This window comes from Acinonyx jubatus, chromosome A3, assembly GCF_027475565.1.
Source record: "Acinonyx jubatus isolate Ajub_Pintada_27869175 chromosome A3, VMU_Ajub_asm_v1.0, whole genome shotgun sequence".
NCBI lineage: Eukaryota > Metazoa > Chordata > Mammalia > Carnivora > Felidae > Acinonyx > Acinonyx jubatus.
Window position 1 is genome coordinate 97,993,832 of NC_069388.1, and position 14,917 is coordinate 98,008,748.

Consider the following 14,917-nt stretch of genomic DNA (forward strand, 5'->3'; position numbering starts at 1 on the left):
TTTTAAATGTCCGTTCCCTCAGGATTAGTGCTCTCTTCAGGGGGGAAGAACATATAAATGTTCCCAGAAACGTTATAGGGCACGTTGAAAATACTTTGAAACTGCAGGAATCTTGTTGACGGATGAGGTTGCTAAGCTAGCCCGAAGGAACAGCTCCTTTCTGTCACTGATGGTCAGCGCCCTTGGGAAATCAGGTCTGTTAGGATGCCTCCGACCCCAGGACTGCAATCCTGGCCCAGCCACAGAAGAACATCTCTTCTCGGCGGGCTGATGCTTCCTCCCAGCAGCCTTGTTTGTATTTCTTCTTTGAGTTGTAAGTGGGTTTTTCCATTCCTCAATTGCTCTTGGAGACCTGAGAATCACTTCGCATCTGAGAATAATTAATCACTAGCTGAGATCACAGGGCTATCTGGTCCAACAATTTGTTGTCTGGCCTCTGCCTGGACACCTGCAGTGATGGGGGCAGCCCAGAGCAGATTGAATTCCTCCTTGTCCACGTGACGGCCTTTCACTCTTCAGAAGACAGCCTTCTCCTGTTGTCTTCTCTTCACACTGAACATCTCTAGACAACATAGTTTTGAACATCTTCAGCCTGCTGCTCTAATCTGGATCTCCTGGAAGGGGGTGTATTTGAAAAGCAGAACACCATTCCCTAGGCACCATTGGAGGATGTCCGCCATTGAAGGAGCTTCCTGTTTCAGGCACCCGTGGGGCAGAATTGACTCCCCCAAAGTTATTGTCACATGTGTAGCTGTGACATGTGTTGTCAGTTCAGTCATATCCCACTTCTATACCCTCAGTGGTGGGAGGTCTGTGGTTATAGTACTTTGTCTCTGTTAACTGTTGTCATGGATTTGCCCCCATTTTTCCATAACATTTAGGGGTTATGTGTGGACTGTCAGGTCAGGATGGATTCAGATCCTACCCTGAGCTACTCAGATAGCTTCCCTGTGCCTGTTTTCTCATATGTAAAATGGTAGGTACTCTGACCGCCCCACCTGAGATGGTCATTGTAAGGATTAACTGAGTTCATATTAGCACAGTACTTGGAACATTGCCTGGACATTGAAAGACAATAGACAAGTTAACTATCTGTCACTGTCACCCTGTTGAGATTCTTTGGTGTCTTCATTGTGTTCTCTTTAGGGCCAGCCAAGGGAGCCTCCCAGATCAGCAGCCAACATGGCTCACGCCCCAGGGCTGAGCGGCTTAGAGCTGGAGAATTACGGCTCTTGTGCCTTTCCTTCTGGCCTGCCTGCCTTCTGTTTTTTTATTTTGAGGTTTATTTTGGCTTTGTTTTGTGCTTTCTGTGTGTTTGGTTTTGTAATTGTTATTTTATTATTTTTTTAATGTTTTTTATTTTATTTTATTTTTTTTTAATTTTTTTTCAACATTTATTTATTTATTTGGGACAGAGAGAGACAGAGCATGAACGGGGGAGGGGCAGAGAGAGAGGGAGACACAGAATCGGAAACAGGCTCCAGGCTCCAAGCCATCAGCCCAGAGCCTGACGCGGGGCTCGAACTCACGGATCGCGAGATTGTGACCTGGCTGAAGTCTGACGCTTAACCGACTGCGCCACCCAGGCGCCCCATTTTTTATTTTATTTTTGAGAGAGAGAGAGAGCAAGATCGCGTAAGCAGGGGAGGGGCAGAGACAGGGAGACAGAGGATCCGAAGCAGGCTCCACACTGACAGCAGAGAGTCAATGTGGGGCTCGAACTCATGAACGTGAGATCATAACCTGAGCCGAAGTTGGACCCTTAACTGAATGAGCCAGCCAGGCGACCCTGTAATTGTAATTTAAAATCTCAGGGGACTTAATAATACTGAACTTGACCCAATGGTGTGTGTAAATCCACCATGTCTTTCTTCACCGTTTCTCTTGAATCAGATTTTCTCCTCCGAGTTTCTGCGCTCACTTATTCATTACTCAACCAATACTGACTGTGCACCTTCGGTGGGGACCGTACTGTTGTGGACACGGGCCACAGGAGCGATCTGAGTGTCCTGGTGAAACTGTCATTTCAGGGATATGGGTAGACATCAGGGATATGGGATATGGCCTCTGTGAGGTTGCGTTCACCCTTTGCATGAGGACCTTGAATTTGATCACTCCTGTTCAACATATGGCCATGAACCCACTTGAGATCATAACTGCTGTCCTTTCACCCTTCTTTCCACTGTTTTCTCTCCTGCCCACTAAGGAGCATCTCCTCCACTATTATTTTTCCTCAGTTGGCGTACTCACAAAGAGCAACATCTCAAAAAATATAAATCTTGATGTTCCCCACCCAGTCGTAGGTGTCCTTAGAGTAGTTGTGATCATCCATCCAGCGCTTCAGATCTTGAATATGTTCATCTTTACCTCAACCTGGTTAGAGATCACAGCAACAGAGATTTAAGAGTGGGGTGTACTCAGAGCTTGGCCGATATGATGTAGGAGAACAAAGCAGATTTGTTATTTTATCCTGGCCTGCAGAGTCAGCACACTGTTTTCTTGCTTGTTCTCTAAAGGGCTAAATTTAGATCTTATTTACTTATTTACTTACTTACTTATTACTTTATTTATTTATTTTTTACATACTGTGAAATTCACTCTTTGTGGAGTACATTTCTATAGGTTTTAACAAATTGTACCACCACACTTACGATCTAGAACAAGTCCACTCCGCCCCCCACCCCCCAAGTCCCTCTTGGCAACCCTGTTCAGTCAACACCTCCCCTACAGTTAGTCTCAAACCCCGGCAACCACTGTCTAGTCTCTATAGTTTTGCCTTTTCCAGAATGACATCTAAGTGGATTCATACAGTGCGTAGTCTTTTGAGTCTGGCTTCATTCGTGTAGTCAAATGTATTTGAGACTCATTCACGTTGATACTTAAATCAGTAGCTCCTGTTCGTTACTGATTGGTATTCCATTGTGTGGATGAGCCTGTGTTTGCTGATCCATTCACCTGTTGAAGGACATTTGGATTCCTTCCAGTTTTTGGTGGTTCTGTATAAAACATTCACCTAAAACTTTTATGTGAGAGGATAATCTTTTAATAAGGCTTTTTGCCTTTGTGCTGATTTTACTTTTTACCTCTCTTGTTTAAAGCTGCAGAAATTTTGGTAGAATGTTTCATAAATTACAGATGGCAGTGCAACTTTGGAAGGAATGCCTCCATTCTTGCAAAAAAAGAGATCTCAAGAATTCCCAAACAAATGCCGAAGCCTCTCTCATCTCTAAGAAGTACAGGTTTTGAACCACATTCACCATCCACTGGAATTCATTTTATGCCTGAAGTGGATTGTCTACTTAAATTTTCGTTCTTTGTTTTTGGGTTGATGTCTTTTTAAGTCACAAATGCACCACAATGCTGAGCAAATGATACAGATGCCAGAAGTCCAGGAATCACAGAACAAGGGTTTATCCTCTCAACTTTGGACATGTGGGAAGAAGGGTAAGGTGAGCCAGAGTGTGTAGACACACTGGCATTATTCTAGCACAAGGGGAGAGTGTGGGGAATGGGATGAGACCTGGGGATTTAACTTGTTTCTGAAGGGCATTCCCAAATCCTGCTCTGGAATAATTCCCCAACTACCATTTAATCAGCTCCATTAAACCCTGCCCTGTCTAGTGCACTGTGCTCCAGACACAGCTCTCCTGGGCTCTCAGTAATAGCTCAATTGTGTGTAAGTGACTGTGAAGAGGCTCTGTGTGCTGGATGAATAGCCCCCGTCTCCATGGAAACCGGTGCTGGCTGAGGGGCTGACCTTTGACCCACTTGTTGCCACCATACTGTTAACCACTGGTGCCTCTTGGGTGGAGAAAGAAAGCAAGGAAATGGCTGTCAAAGTTGTTTTTATTTTCCTTCAGTTGAAGCCTGGATCCACACTAAGTAGAAATAACACACCAATATTAGCTCAAAGCACTTGGATGTTCTGAGTTTAATTTACTTCTGGATTCTGCCTGTCCTCCCCTCCTCTCCCCCAAGCCTTTTCCGTATCTTACAGTGCAGAACTCAGCCATGGGTGGAGGTATTGGTTTATCATCATTCTCTGGAGATGCCTGGGAGTATAGTTCCTAAGGGGCAGGGTGGAAAAGGAGCAGGTCCCCATACTGGGAGTCACCGTGGTGTGGCCATGGACACATTTCCTCTTTTGTACAATGGAGTGAGTACTCTCTCAACCCAGACCCTCAAGGAACTTAGCTGAGATGTGGCTGAAGCATTACAACTGTAAGACTCACCATTAACCAAGGCATTAGGACCTTAAGGGCAAGGGTAAACCTTGTACCTTTTTAGTGATGATAAAAACCAAAAGCTTGGCCGCACAACAACCTGACAGGTCTGGCCAAGATGACTTTAGCAACGCTGAAGTGATTCCTCAGCTCAGGCCCCTCTGTGTCAGCAAGTATTTTAGTCCCCATGACACTTGCTGCACATAAGCAGGTTTCTTCTGGGCTCCATCCTTTGCTCTGAGCTAACTTGGGTCATCATGGTTGTCCTGGGCCCCTTGAAGACATCATAGACAGAATCAGGTCTGTCATTCCCAGGATTCCTTGCAGAGGGGTCTCTGACCTGGGTCAGACCCTGAGGGCTCCCCTCCTAGGGGTGTGTGTCTGGTTTGGATGGCGCGAACATGCTACTGTGTCCCTGGTGCCCAGAAGGAGGATTTCAAGAGAAGGTGTGTCAAGAGACTGGCAGGTGCTGGGCTTGTCAGGTTTCGGGCTAGAGCCACCCCGTAAGACACGTCAGGTAATCTCTTGGAAAGGAAAATTTTTCCTTCTGTAAGTGGAAAAGGAAAACGACCCTTGGTTCCTACAGTACAGATTCCTTACTGAGGGTCGTTGGTGGTACATATCTATCCCTAGGACAGTGTGTCATCCAGGGGCAAGTGGGAACACAAGAGCTAACAAGAACCCCAGTCTGAGTTCCTTGAAGGAAGTTAGTCAGAATGCAAAGTGACAGTTCCTCTTTTAGAGACAGAAGTCTCAAAACGTCCATGACTTTCCAGGAATTGTGGAGTGAGAGGGTTGGAAGGAGAACAGGGGACACTGGCCGTGATTGAGATTTCCCAACGCTTTGTTCCCTAAAGCTGTCAACCATCATGGAGGTGTCAAAGCACCAGCTTCATCCTATATGTTATTTTTTGCACCTGAAGTCACTGTTGTGAGTTCTTTATTAGGACTCTGATCTTGTATAATCCACATTACTTGGGGATACCACCATTACTACCATAGGCTAATAAAGTAATGCTTTCTGTGTCTGCTTCCTCCCATCTTGCCTGACGTATGGTTGAGGAGGTCATTCTTTGAGGTAAAGTCTTAGGATAGAGAAGCCTAAAATACTTTCAGGGTCTTTAGTTACAGTTCTCAGATATTTATTAGAATTGGATAGTTTGTCAAGTGGAGATTTTTCTTTTTTTTAAATTTCCTGCAACTTGCCGCCAATACTTGGTCAAGCCTTGGACTCTACCATAGCCAAATCAAGGATGGGATGCCCATCCCTAGTTCCTGGTTGGAACCGTGTTCACCTGGAGGTCTGCAGTATGGCCACCTCTCAGTTCCTTACGTGATGGGGCTTTCATGGTGTGGAACAGCTGCTCTGTCTTGGGCTGCAGAAAGTCTGCGTGCACCCTGTGTAGGCACCCACAAGACCGTTTGCTGAAAGCAGTTTAACACTCTTTGCCATCCCCCGCAAGTACAATTATCAGCGTATGGACTATTTACAGGAGATCGAGTTGGGTTAGCATTCCCATTGCCCCAAGTTGCAGGGAGCCGGAAATACACATGCATTAACCCTGGGCCGGGGGTGGCGGGGAGAAATGAAAGTCCCTTCATTCTGCAGCTGTGTAAACAGTCCAGGGGGAGACAGCCTGCAGCTAAGGATAATGGGGAGGAAGGAGGGGTGCCGTGTGCAGGGGCTGACCAATCAGGGGGCCTCCATGGGGGCCCTCCAGGACTCTGAGTATGATGGGGGAGGGGCTGGCACCATCAGGAGGCATGGGGGGTGCACAAGCTCCCAGATTTTCAACACGCAGAGGGCATACTCATGAAAGTAGGGGTGATGCTAAGCGACGAAAAGCGTAAACAGTCTGGGCCTACCTGACTGAAGGAAAGTGGAATGAGAGGAAGGTGATGCGGGAAGCCTGGGGAAGGGGGTGGCCTTCCAGGTGAGTTCCTCTTCCCCCTGGACAGGCACTGCACCCCTGGGGACAACATGAGGAGAGGCTCTCCTTGACTCAGGAGTGGGACATGAGCCCCATTCACAGAGTCCCTAAGCCGGTGGGAAGGAAAGGCCAGCACACCACCCTTTGTGTCCCAGGAGGAGTTTTGGAGGAAGAGGCAGAGAGCACCTGCGGTGGGAGGAGGGCCGAGGAGGCTTAGCTGGGGTATGTCTTCTAGATACTTAGGGAAGGGCCAGAGCAAACCGGCTAGAAATGGCAGCAATGGAGGGAGGAGACAGTGAAGCCAGACCCCAGGTGGAACCCCAGCCCTCACCAGGCCCTGAGTGCTCCTGGCTCCTCCATTTCCTCTGACACACAAGTAACTGTGGCAGCTCCCAGGGCGGCAAGTTAGGTGCAGCCGCTGTCCTGCAACCGGGGTCGCCACGCACTGCAGGGGCCACGGCTTGGGTTCCTTCATTCACTCTTCATTCCAGCACTCATTTACAGATTGCCTTCTGTGTGCCAGTCCCTGTCCCAGGATCCGAGGTCAGGGCAGAAAAGCAGACAGTCCAGGGGCTGTGCTAGTGGGCCAGGGGCTACTTTAAACGGGAGGACTTTGCAGTGCCTATTTGGAGGTGCGTGCAACCTCCCTGCTCTACTGGCCCAGCAGGCAGGCCAAGGACCCCTTGCCACTCTGGTGCAGTCTCCCATCCAGGCAGGCACTGGGGCCCCGGCCCTCCCTCGGGTCCTTGTACCCATTCCCCCTGCTGCCATGAGGGCTGGAGCCCTGCTCTGCCATGGACACAGCCGGACAGGCAGATTCTGCCCCTCCTTTCCGGGCACAGGGCAGACCAGTTTTTCTCTTTATGCAAAGCTCTTCCCAGTTCCTCAGGAACTCTGTGACCCCAAATGCAGTGGGAGCAGTGGTTAGCCCAGGTCCGTCCCTGGCCCTCTGGATGACTTTGCATCAATCCCTCTAGGGCAACACTATCCAATAACAATATAACTTGAGCCATAGAGGTAATTTAAAATTTTCTAGTAGCCTCCTTAAAAAAAAAAAAAAAAATTAAAAGGAAACTACTAAATTTTTATTTTAAAAAACTTTTTTAAGTTTGTTTATTTTGAGAAAGGGAGGAACAAAGCGAGAGAGAGAGAGAGAGAGAGAGAGAGAGAGAGAGAGAGAGAGAGAATCCCAGGCAGGCACTGCAGTCAGAGAAGAGCTTGATTCAGGGCTCGAACCCACGAACTGGAGGTCATGGCCAGAGCCGAAATCAAGAGCTCAACTGACTGAGCCACCCAGACACCCACCCCCTAAATTATTCCAGTTCATTTACAATATTATCATTTCAACATATAATCAATATAAAAATAATTATAAGGTCATTCATGTTCGTTTTCCGTACGGTGTCCTTGATGTGTGTTTTACGTGTACCACACATCATTTTAAGTGCTGCAGTCACACGCGGCTTCCTGGGACAGCTCCGGGAGACTGCCTTTCCTCATGGGCAGGATGGAGGGGATGCTGTCCCTTCACCTCCTCCCCTCTTGAATACAAACGAATGGGAGAGTGGGAGCATTAGGAGGCAGCGGAGATGTAGGATCTTATAATCTTTAGGCTGTCATCCCTGAAGGTGTGAATGGGAAAACCCAAAGGACTGATGTGGGAATTTCCCTCCTGATGGTGACAGTCACCATGTCACAAATGAGAGAGATAACTGAGAAACCCATATGGACAATTAAAGCCATAAATGGCCTAAAATGGTGCATATGCTTATGGGCTAAGTTATTCAGGGGCAGAATTTAATGTCTCGCTGAAATTTGAGAAAGTAATCTTGCAGTTTAAAAAAAAAGGAGAGAGGGAAATGTGTTTTTTCCCTAAACCACGGTAACTGTAAAAACGTGTGACTTTCTGTTAAGTTGTATTTTAATAGAAATATTAAGTCAGTGGCTTTTGTTTTTGTTTTCAAGGAAATGGAGAAAGGAAGGAAACTGGAAGGTTTAAATTCGTTATGCTAGCTTTGGATTCTGCAAAATCAGGAAATCAGAAAGTACAAGTTCTCAGAGCAGTGACATTTAACTCCATGGGGAAGGGCACACCCAAGGTCACCCTTTTAAAGGGTTTGTCTTCCTTTTCAACGTTTTTATACAGCATGCCCTTTGGAGCTCAGCATTTTCCAGTGTGGGAACAGAAGTGGGAACACTAGGGTTTTCTCATCTGACTCTGAGAGTGCCCCATCCTCAGTGCCTTCTACATGATAGCACTGAATAGAAATTTGTTGACAGACTCACAGACTGTGGCTTGAGGAGGACAACCGGAGGATTGGGTGCATTTTTAAGCAGTCCTAGTTCCTGTGAGATAATTCAGGCCCCCAGGTATATTTTTAAATTTGTTGGTGACTTTAGAAACTTTTAAAATAAATTAAATATAGGCTTTATTTTTAGTATTTTAACTAAACTCTCTATTAGGACTTTATTTGGGCTTTAGGAATTGGACAACTACCTGGCTCTAGGAATAGCTTGTTTCTGTTTCTCTGTAAATACTCCTTTTCAAGTTTCTTTTTGCTTTCTTTCTTTTTTATGGCGAGGAAAGTTTTTGAATTATGCAGAGTCTAAAAACATCAAACTATAAGAAGGTGATGAGAACTTCTTCCACTGTCTGGATCAGTTCAAATCCAACTAAGCATTTACCTACAGGACCCCAGCAGGAGGGAGACTTACATGTTACCCAGCAGGCCATCCCCATCTCTGATCCTTTATGCTCCCTTAATCTGATCCCTTAATGCTCCCATGGGTGCCGTGAGGTTGGTAGCCTTATGGCTGCTGGCTTCCCTGGGGCATTCCTCCTAGCCCAGGGCTACCAACGGCCAATGTGGAACCCATGTCAGATAAAGCCCCAACCCAGCAAAATGCCAACATCCAGCCAAATCCACACCTGTCCATTTGTGAACACATAACACTCAAGAGTTTCCTCCCCTTCTTTTTCTGTGCGACGCCTCAAATAATGGCAAGGATGGTCCTACACTGCCTTGAGGAGTTTCTGGCTTCACTTCCTCATCCAAACCTGACACCGCGGCCATTATGACAATATGACCTCTGAAGCTGCACTCTGTCGGCTCCACATCTACTCTTACTCTAGGGGGCAGTCACTGAGGTATGTCTCCTGCCTTCCTCCTCCCCAAATGGAGCTCACCAGATGGCTCTCCGTTGCCATTTGTGGTGAGTGGGAAGGCCAGCACTGGTCCCCAGTCTCATGCTACTTGAAGACATTTCCCCCTGAGCCTTTTGCTTGTGGGACCTACTCAGGTTTCTCCTTTTCTGTGCGGGATGTGTTGCTTGCATTTTTTCTCTTTGCGAATTTCTTTTTTTTTTTTTTAATGTTTTATTTATTTTTGAGAGAGAGAGAGAGAGCACAAACGGGAGGGGGAGTTGTCAGAGAGAGTGGGGAACAGAAGATTGAACGTGGGCTCTGCACTGGCAGTGGTGAGCCCCATGCGGGGCTCGAACTTACAAACCGGGGGATCATGACCGAGCCGAAGTCCGACGCTTAACCGACTGAGCCACCCAGGCGCCCCCTCTTTGCAAATTTCTAGTTTTCTGTCTCCTTCAAGAAATCTTCCCGAACACTCCTCTCTCCCTTCTTTCTCTGCCTCTCTATTGTTAGAAGCAGCTATTTTGCCTCAGACTTCCCCGGTATGCTGCTGCATTTTTTAAAAAAACTCTTGAATGAAAGGGCATGGATTTTTTTTTTTCCTTTCCCCATTTAGATTACAGACCTCTCGAGTGGAGCCTCCTACAAGTCTTACAGACCTCAATGCAGCCAAGTGTCAGCACGCAGTAGTTATTCAACAATGAGTAACTTGAATTGGCTTCCACTTGAACCTCAGGTACCTTGGTTAACATGTGCAAGACTGGTATGCACTCAGCTGAAGCTTTTCCACCCTCAGTGTTTTTGTCATTTATTAATAATCATTTGGCATGGTGCTTCAAAAGAACTAATTCCAGAACGTGTTATGGCTACGGCTTGGCGTCATTACGTGCTTGAGATTCCCATGCTGCCTTTATGTGTTTTGATGAGAAGGGAGTACCGTGGTGTGTCCAGCTATCATTCAGAGGCGTGGACAAAACATGTGGCAATTTTAGCTTATTTCCAGGAATGGTGAAGCCAAATGGAGGCTTTTCAATAACTCAGATAGAGCTTCCACACTTAGTTTTGAGTCCCTAAGGAGCCATTTTGTACCTCACTCGTGAGGAGGCATTATGGAACATCTGTACTGGGTTGAAGGGGAAAGGGACTGTGGGGACATGCCCAGTGACGCTACATGGGGAATCTGTGTGTACCCACTATTTACAGGGGATCCATATTTTCTAAACTAAATAGCCCATTTCTCCTCTGAAACCACCGTCTGTGTCTGAACACCACAAGAGGTACTGGAAGGTCAGCAAGGAAAGAGAGGGAGCAAAACGGGGGCGAGATGGTTGGACTGTGAGATGGGGAGATGAGAGTCACCTGGCTAAAGAGGCAGTCCCAAGGCAGGGGTCTCGGGGCCCAAGAGAACAGGATTCTTGTTCAGTGTGAAAGGTGAGCCAGGGTTTTTGGTTCACTCATTCATTCAGTAGGTATATTCTGAGCCACCCCCTCTATATGCCCTGCTCTATATGAGGAGTCAAGTATGCGTATTTTGACACACAAGATACGTGGTGCCTGTTCTCATGGGCAGTGCCAGCTAGCAGATTGGCCTTTAGAGTCAGACCCCTGCCGTCATGGACCACACGGTGAACAGCACCCCCTGGAGGTGTGAGACGTGGTGGGCAGAGGGTTCAGGATCCAGCCCCAGGGAAAGAACTAATGAGAAGGCAAACTGGAGTCCCAGCCCCCTAGTGAGGGTTCAGGGGGAAGCCACCCGTTAGTTCATTTGTTCGTTCATTCTTCTAACAACTATTTATTGAAGGCCTTCCCGGGGGCGTGACTTTTCAGTAAGGACTGAAAAGAGCCAACTGTCTAGCCACACAGGGAAAGAACATTCCAGGGAGAGGGGATGGTGAATGTGAATGTCCTCAGGCAGGATCATGACGGGCTTGTTTGAGGAAGCAAGGGAAGCAGTGTGGCCGCAGCAGAGTGCACAGGGGTCGGCAGGGGTGCATTGAAGGCGGTGTAGTCAGAAAGGGAACTGAGGGCCAGTCGTGGGATTTTATTGGACACGGTGAGGACTTGGGTCATTTGCTTTGAGCAAGATGTGAAGCGTTAGAGGTGTGAGCACAGTGGTGAGGTGATCTCATCGACGTTTTAACGGAGCTCCCAGGCTGCTGTGATAAAAGTAGACTGAAGGGGGAGGTAAGTGTAATTAGCAGGTCAGGGTAGTTCAGATGGTGGCAGTAGAGATGAGAGTGGGAAGAGTTGTCCGACTGTGGATGCATTTTGAAAGAGAAGTGAAGCAGGATTTTCTTGCTGAGGAAGAAAAGAGTCAAGAATACCTCCTGAGCAACAAACAGGAAGGATGGAAATGCTGTTAACCAAAACGGGGAAGCCAGGGACCAGCAGATCTGGGAGCAGGGGGATAACCAGGAGCTCTGTTTAGGACATGTTGCTTTTGAGCATTTTGGTCATCCAGTGGGGAAGGTGATGGGCAGTGGGTGAGTGAGTCTAGATTTCAGGGAGGAGGTCTGCCTTGGTGAAAGAGACTTTAGGGTCATCAGCAAATCGATGGCACCAAAAGCGTGAGACTGGAGGAGATCCCTGGGGGTTGGGGGCTGAGTCCTGGGCACCACAGCTTTCACACACTGGAGAGGAGAGCAGGAACTGGTGACGGAGATTGAGAAGGAGCAGCCAGAGAGATAGGAGGATCAGGGACCTGGGGATCTGGGGACCTGGAGCCAAGGAAGAGAGTGAGTATATGAAAGAAGAGGGAGGGATTACCTGAGTCAGGTGCTGCTAAGAACCAAGTAAGGTGAGAGTTTGACCAAGGGGGGTCATTGCTATCCTCAAAAGAGCTATGGCAATGGAGTTCCCAAGATGGCCTAGGCACTCTGCTGGGTAGCAGGACAGATTCCAGAGCAGGGAATCAAAGCAGATACTGGGCAAAGCAGGCCCCTCTCCAAAATTCCAGGCATGCCAGGCCACTGAGGAGCCTCAGGAGAGTCCTTGGAACTCTGCACTGCAGGTTCCTGTGGCGAACAGGGCTGAGGCTCACTAGGGCCCACGACTGGTTTCAGAGCATGAGACCTACAGGTTCCTCCTCAGAGTGCAAAGTGAAAGCAGGCCTCCTTCACCAGGCCTGTTACCATTCCTTCTGCCATCTTAGGTGGGGCAAGTGGGTGAAGAGACTTGCGCTGGCCACAGTGCAGACACAGAGCCCTGGACTGGCAACTAGCAACCATATGATGTAACCTCGAGCTCCGAGATCAGGCCCAAGACCTCTGTTTGTCATATAGAAACTGTTAGGGGGGCGCCTGGGTGGCTCGTTTGGTTAAGCATCCAACTTCGGCTCAGGTCATGATCTCACAGTCCGTGGGTTCGAGCCCCGTGTCGAGCTCTGTGCTGACAGCTCAGAGCCTGGTGCCTACTTCCTTGTCTCCGTCTGATGCCTGCTTTTGTGTCTCCATCTCTCTTTGCCCCTCTCCCCGCCCCCCCCTCAAAAATAAATAATAAACATTAAAAAAATTAAAGAAAAAGAAACTGTTAGAGGATGGCCTTGCCCCACGTGGCTATCAAGTGACTGGCCAGCTGTCCTTCCCACAAGACTGTCTGCATCTAAATGGCAGCCAGGTGTTCCTTCTGACTAGTGGCTTAGGGCAGAACCGTCTACATCCAGTGCTGACTCCATGCAATGGTGTTATTTATTGCTGCCGCTCGTGGTGGAGGCTGGCGTGGTTCTGGTCTCCAGATGTAACAGAGCCATCTCGAGAGCTTAAATCATACATTGGAAAGGAATTGATGACTGACATCTCAAAATAAGTTGAGTGGGGTGGAGTCATACCTTCCAATTACGCACAAGCTTCACAGGCTTAAAGGAAACTTAAGCTGCTCTCAAAGGAAACCCAATTAGATCAAAATGGATTTAATTGCTTAATGAATTCTGAATGTGTTAAAATGTAAAGGCAAACCTGTTTGGGGGCCAGAGAGGGGAACGTACTACGATTGTCACATGCCTTTTTATGACAGTGAAGAAGGAAGCTCACCCCTTAACACACACAGCCTCGCACCCACGGATGTCCCAAATTATATCATATATGCTTGGGTTATTGGCTGATTGACAGACCTAGGGACTAACATCCATTATCTCATTTGAGCCTCAACATAGTTCTAAGAATTAAGTGAAGCTGGTGTAATCACTCCTGTTTAATAGGCGATGAGCTGAGGCTTATCGGGGTGACAGAATTGCCCCCGGCAGGACCAGGCTGTCAACCCAGGTCTCCTGATTTCCACATCTGTCCGCTGCCTGGTGGGGGAGGGGATGTGGAAGTAGCCCCCTTGACAAGTGTATTCACGGATATTGCCACCGGCGTTTATTAATAACAGATGGGCCAAAGATTCAGCAGAACTGCAATTCTAACGACTCCCAAGCATTTAACTCTCACGACATTTTTAATCTCGTGAAATTATGCCAGCAAGTCATTATCTGATACGTGCATCCCAAGAAGGGTTTCCTGTGCATTGGATTGGTAGATGAGGATGACTAATAACCTTCCTTCCCTCCCGGACACTTGTAGGACCAGACCTTGTCACCACAGGTCCTGGCTACCCACCTGTTCTCTGTAAAGTGCGAATGCCAACAACTTTCAATGAGGTTGTAAACCATTTGAATGGGAGGATTTTGTAGCTATTTTCTTCATAACTGAGACAGTTAATTGATTATGCTATCACAGAGTTCTGTTTGCCCCTACAGGGGCCCCTTCTGTCTTTATGCAGATGCTTGAGCAAGTACACAGACACCATATTCCTGGAGAAAATGATGAAAGTGAACAAAGCTTCCCGAGACCTTGTCTCCCCAAAGACGGCCAAATTCACACAATACCTGTTGTTATTATAGTATATTACATATTACATATATTCTGGTATAAGTAGTTTGTTACCAATGTGTAGTAATATTACCATTGTTATTAATAGCCTCTCCCTCCTACACACACATTCATTCCTATACATCCTATTTCAGAAGATTTGTCTTTTTATTTCTTTTTAAAAGCTTATATACTTGGAGCATTTTACTTAAGAGTGAAAACAGGTATAGGAGACTGGAAAGCAACAGCAAAGCTCCAGTTTAGTCTTTAAATTCCAGAGCCTTATTAGAAGAAATCTCTTCCAATGATGAGACCTTTTTTTTTCTTTTCCTGTGCCAGTGTGAATATTTTGAGAAACTTCGGATCAAACCTATTCAGATATTTTGTATTTAATTTGCAAAACTTAAACAAATGGACCTTTTCAATTCCATTGTTTCAGGATTCACAGGAAAAAACTAAAATAAAATCCAGTCTCCTTTTCAAGCAGCTAAATTTAAGTTTAAGCCAAAATTGTGAGGGTTTGAAAATCGGCTTTAAATTTAGAGCAAGCCCATGGTGAGGTTGTTCATGTGTCCTATGGCTCTGTAGAATTAGGCATTAATGTTGCAGCTGGATTCTATTCCTTTGTGAACATGCAAATTAACATCTTCAGTGGCTCCCTCCGCCTGCATACTTCTATACCAGGCTCCAAATGTGTTATTTGTTATTAAAATCACCATATTTATGTGTGGGGGTTTGCGGTGACTTCCCCAGATGCGCTGACCCTAATTG

The 14,917-nt window shown here is 47.0% G+C and overlaps 1 protein-coding gene across 4 annotated transcripts in view; it reads left to right on the forward strand.

The window, feature by feature from the left end:
• The window catches only part of TCF7L1 (transcription factor 7 like 1), a 157,796-nt gene that overhangs the window by 87,918 nt on the left and 54,961 nt on the right, over positions 1-14,917 (forward strand). For 2 of the 4 annotated variants that reach the window (XM_027072047.2, XM_053200839.1), the window contains exon 4: positions 9,916-10,035. The exons of the other annotated variants lie outside the window; for them this stretch is intronic. In XM_027072047.2, coding sequence (XP_026927848.2) covers positions 9,916-10,035 — 120 coding nt within the window. The remainder of the gene's footprint in view (positions 1-9,915; positions 10,036-14,917) is intronic. 4 annotated transcript variants of the gene reach the window in all.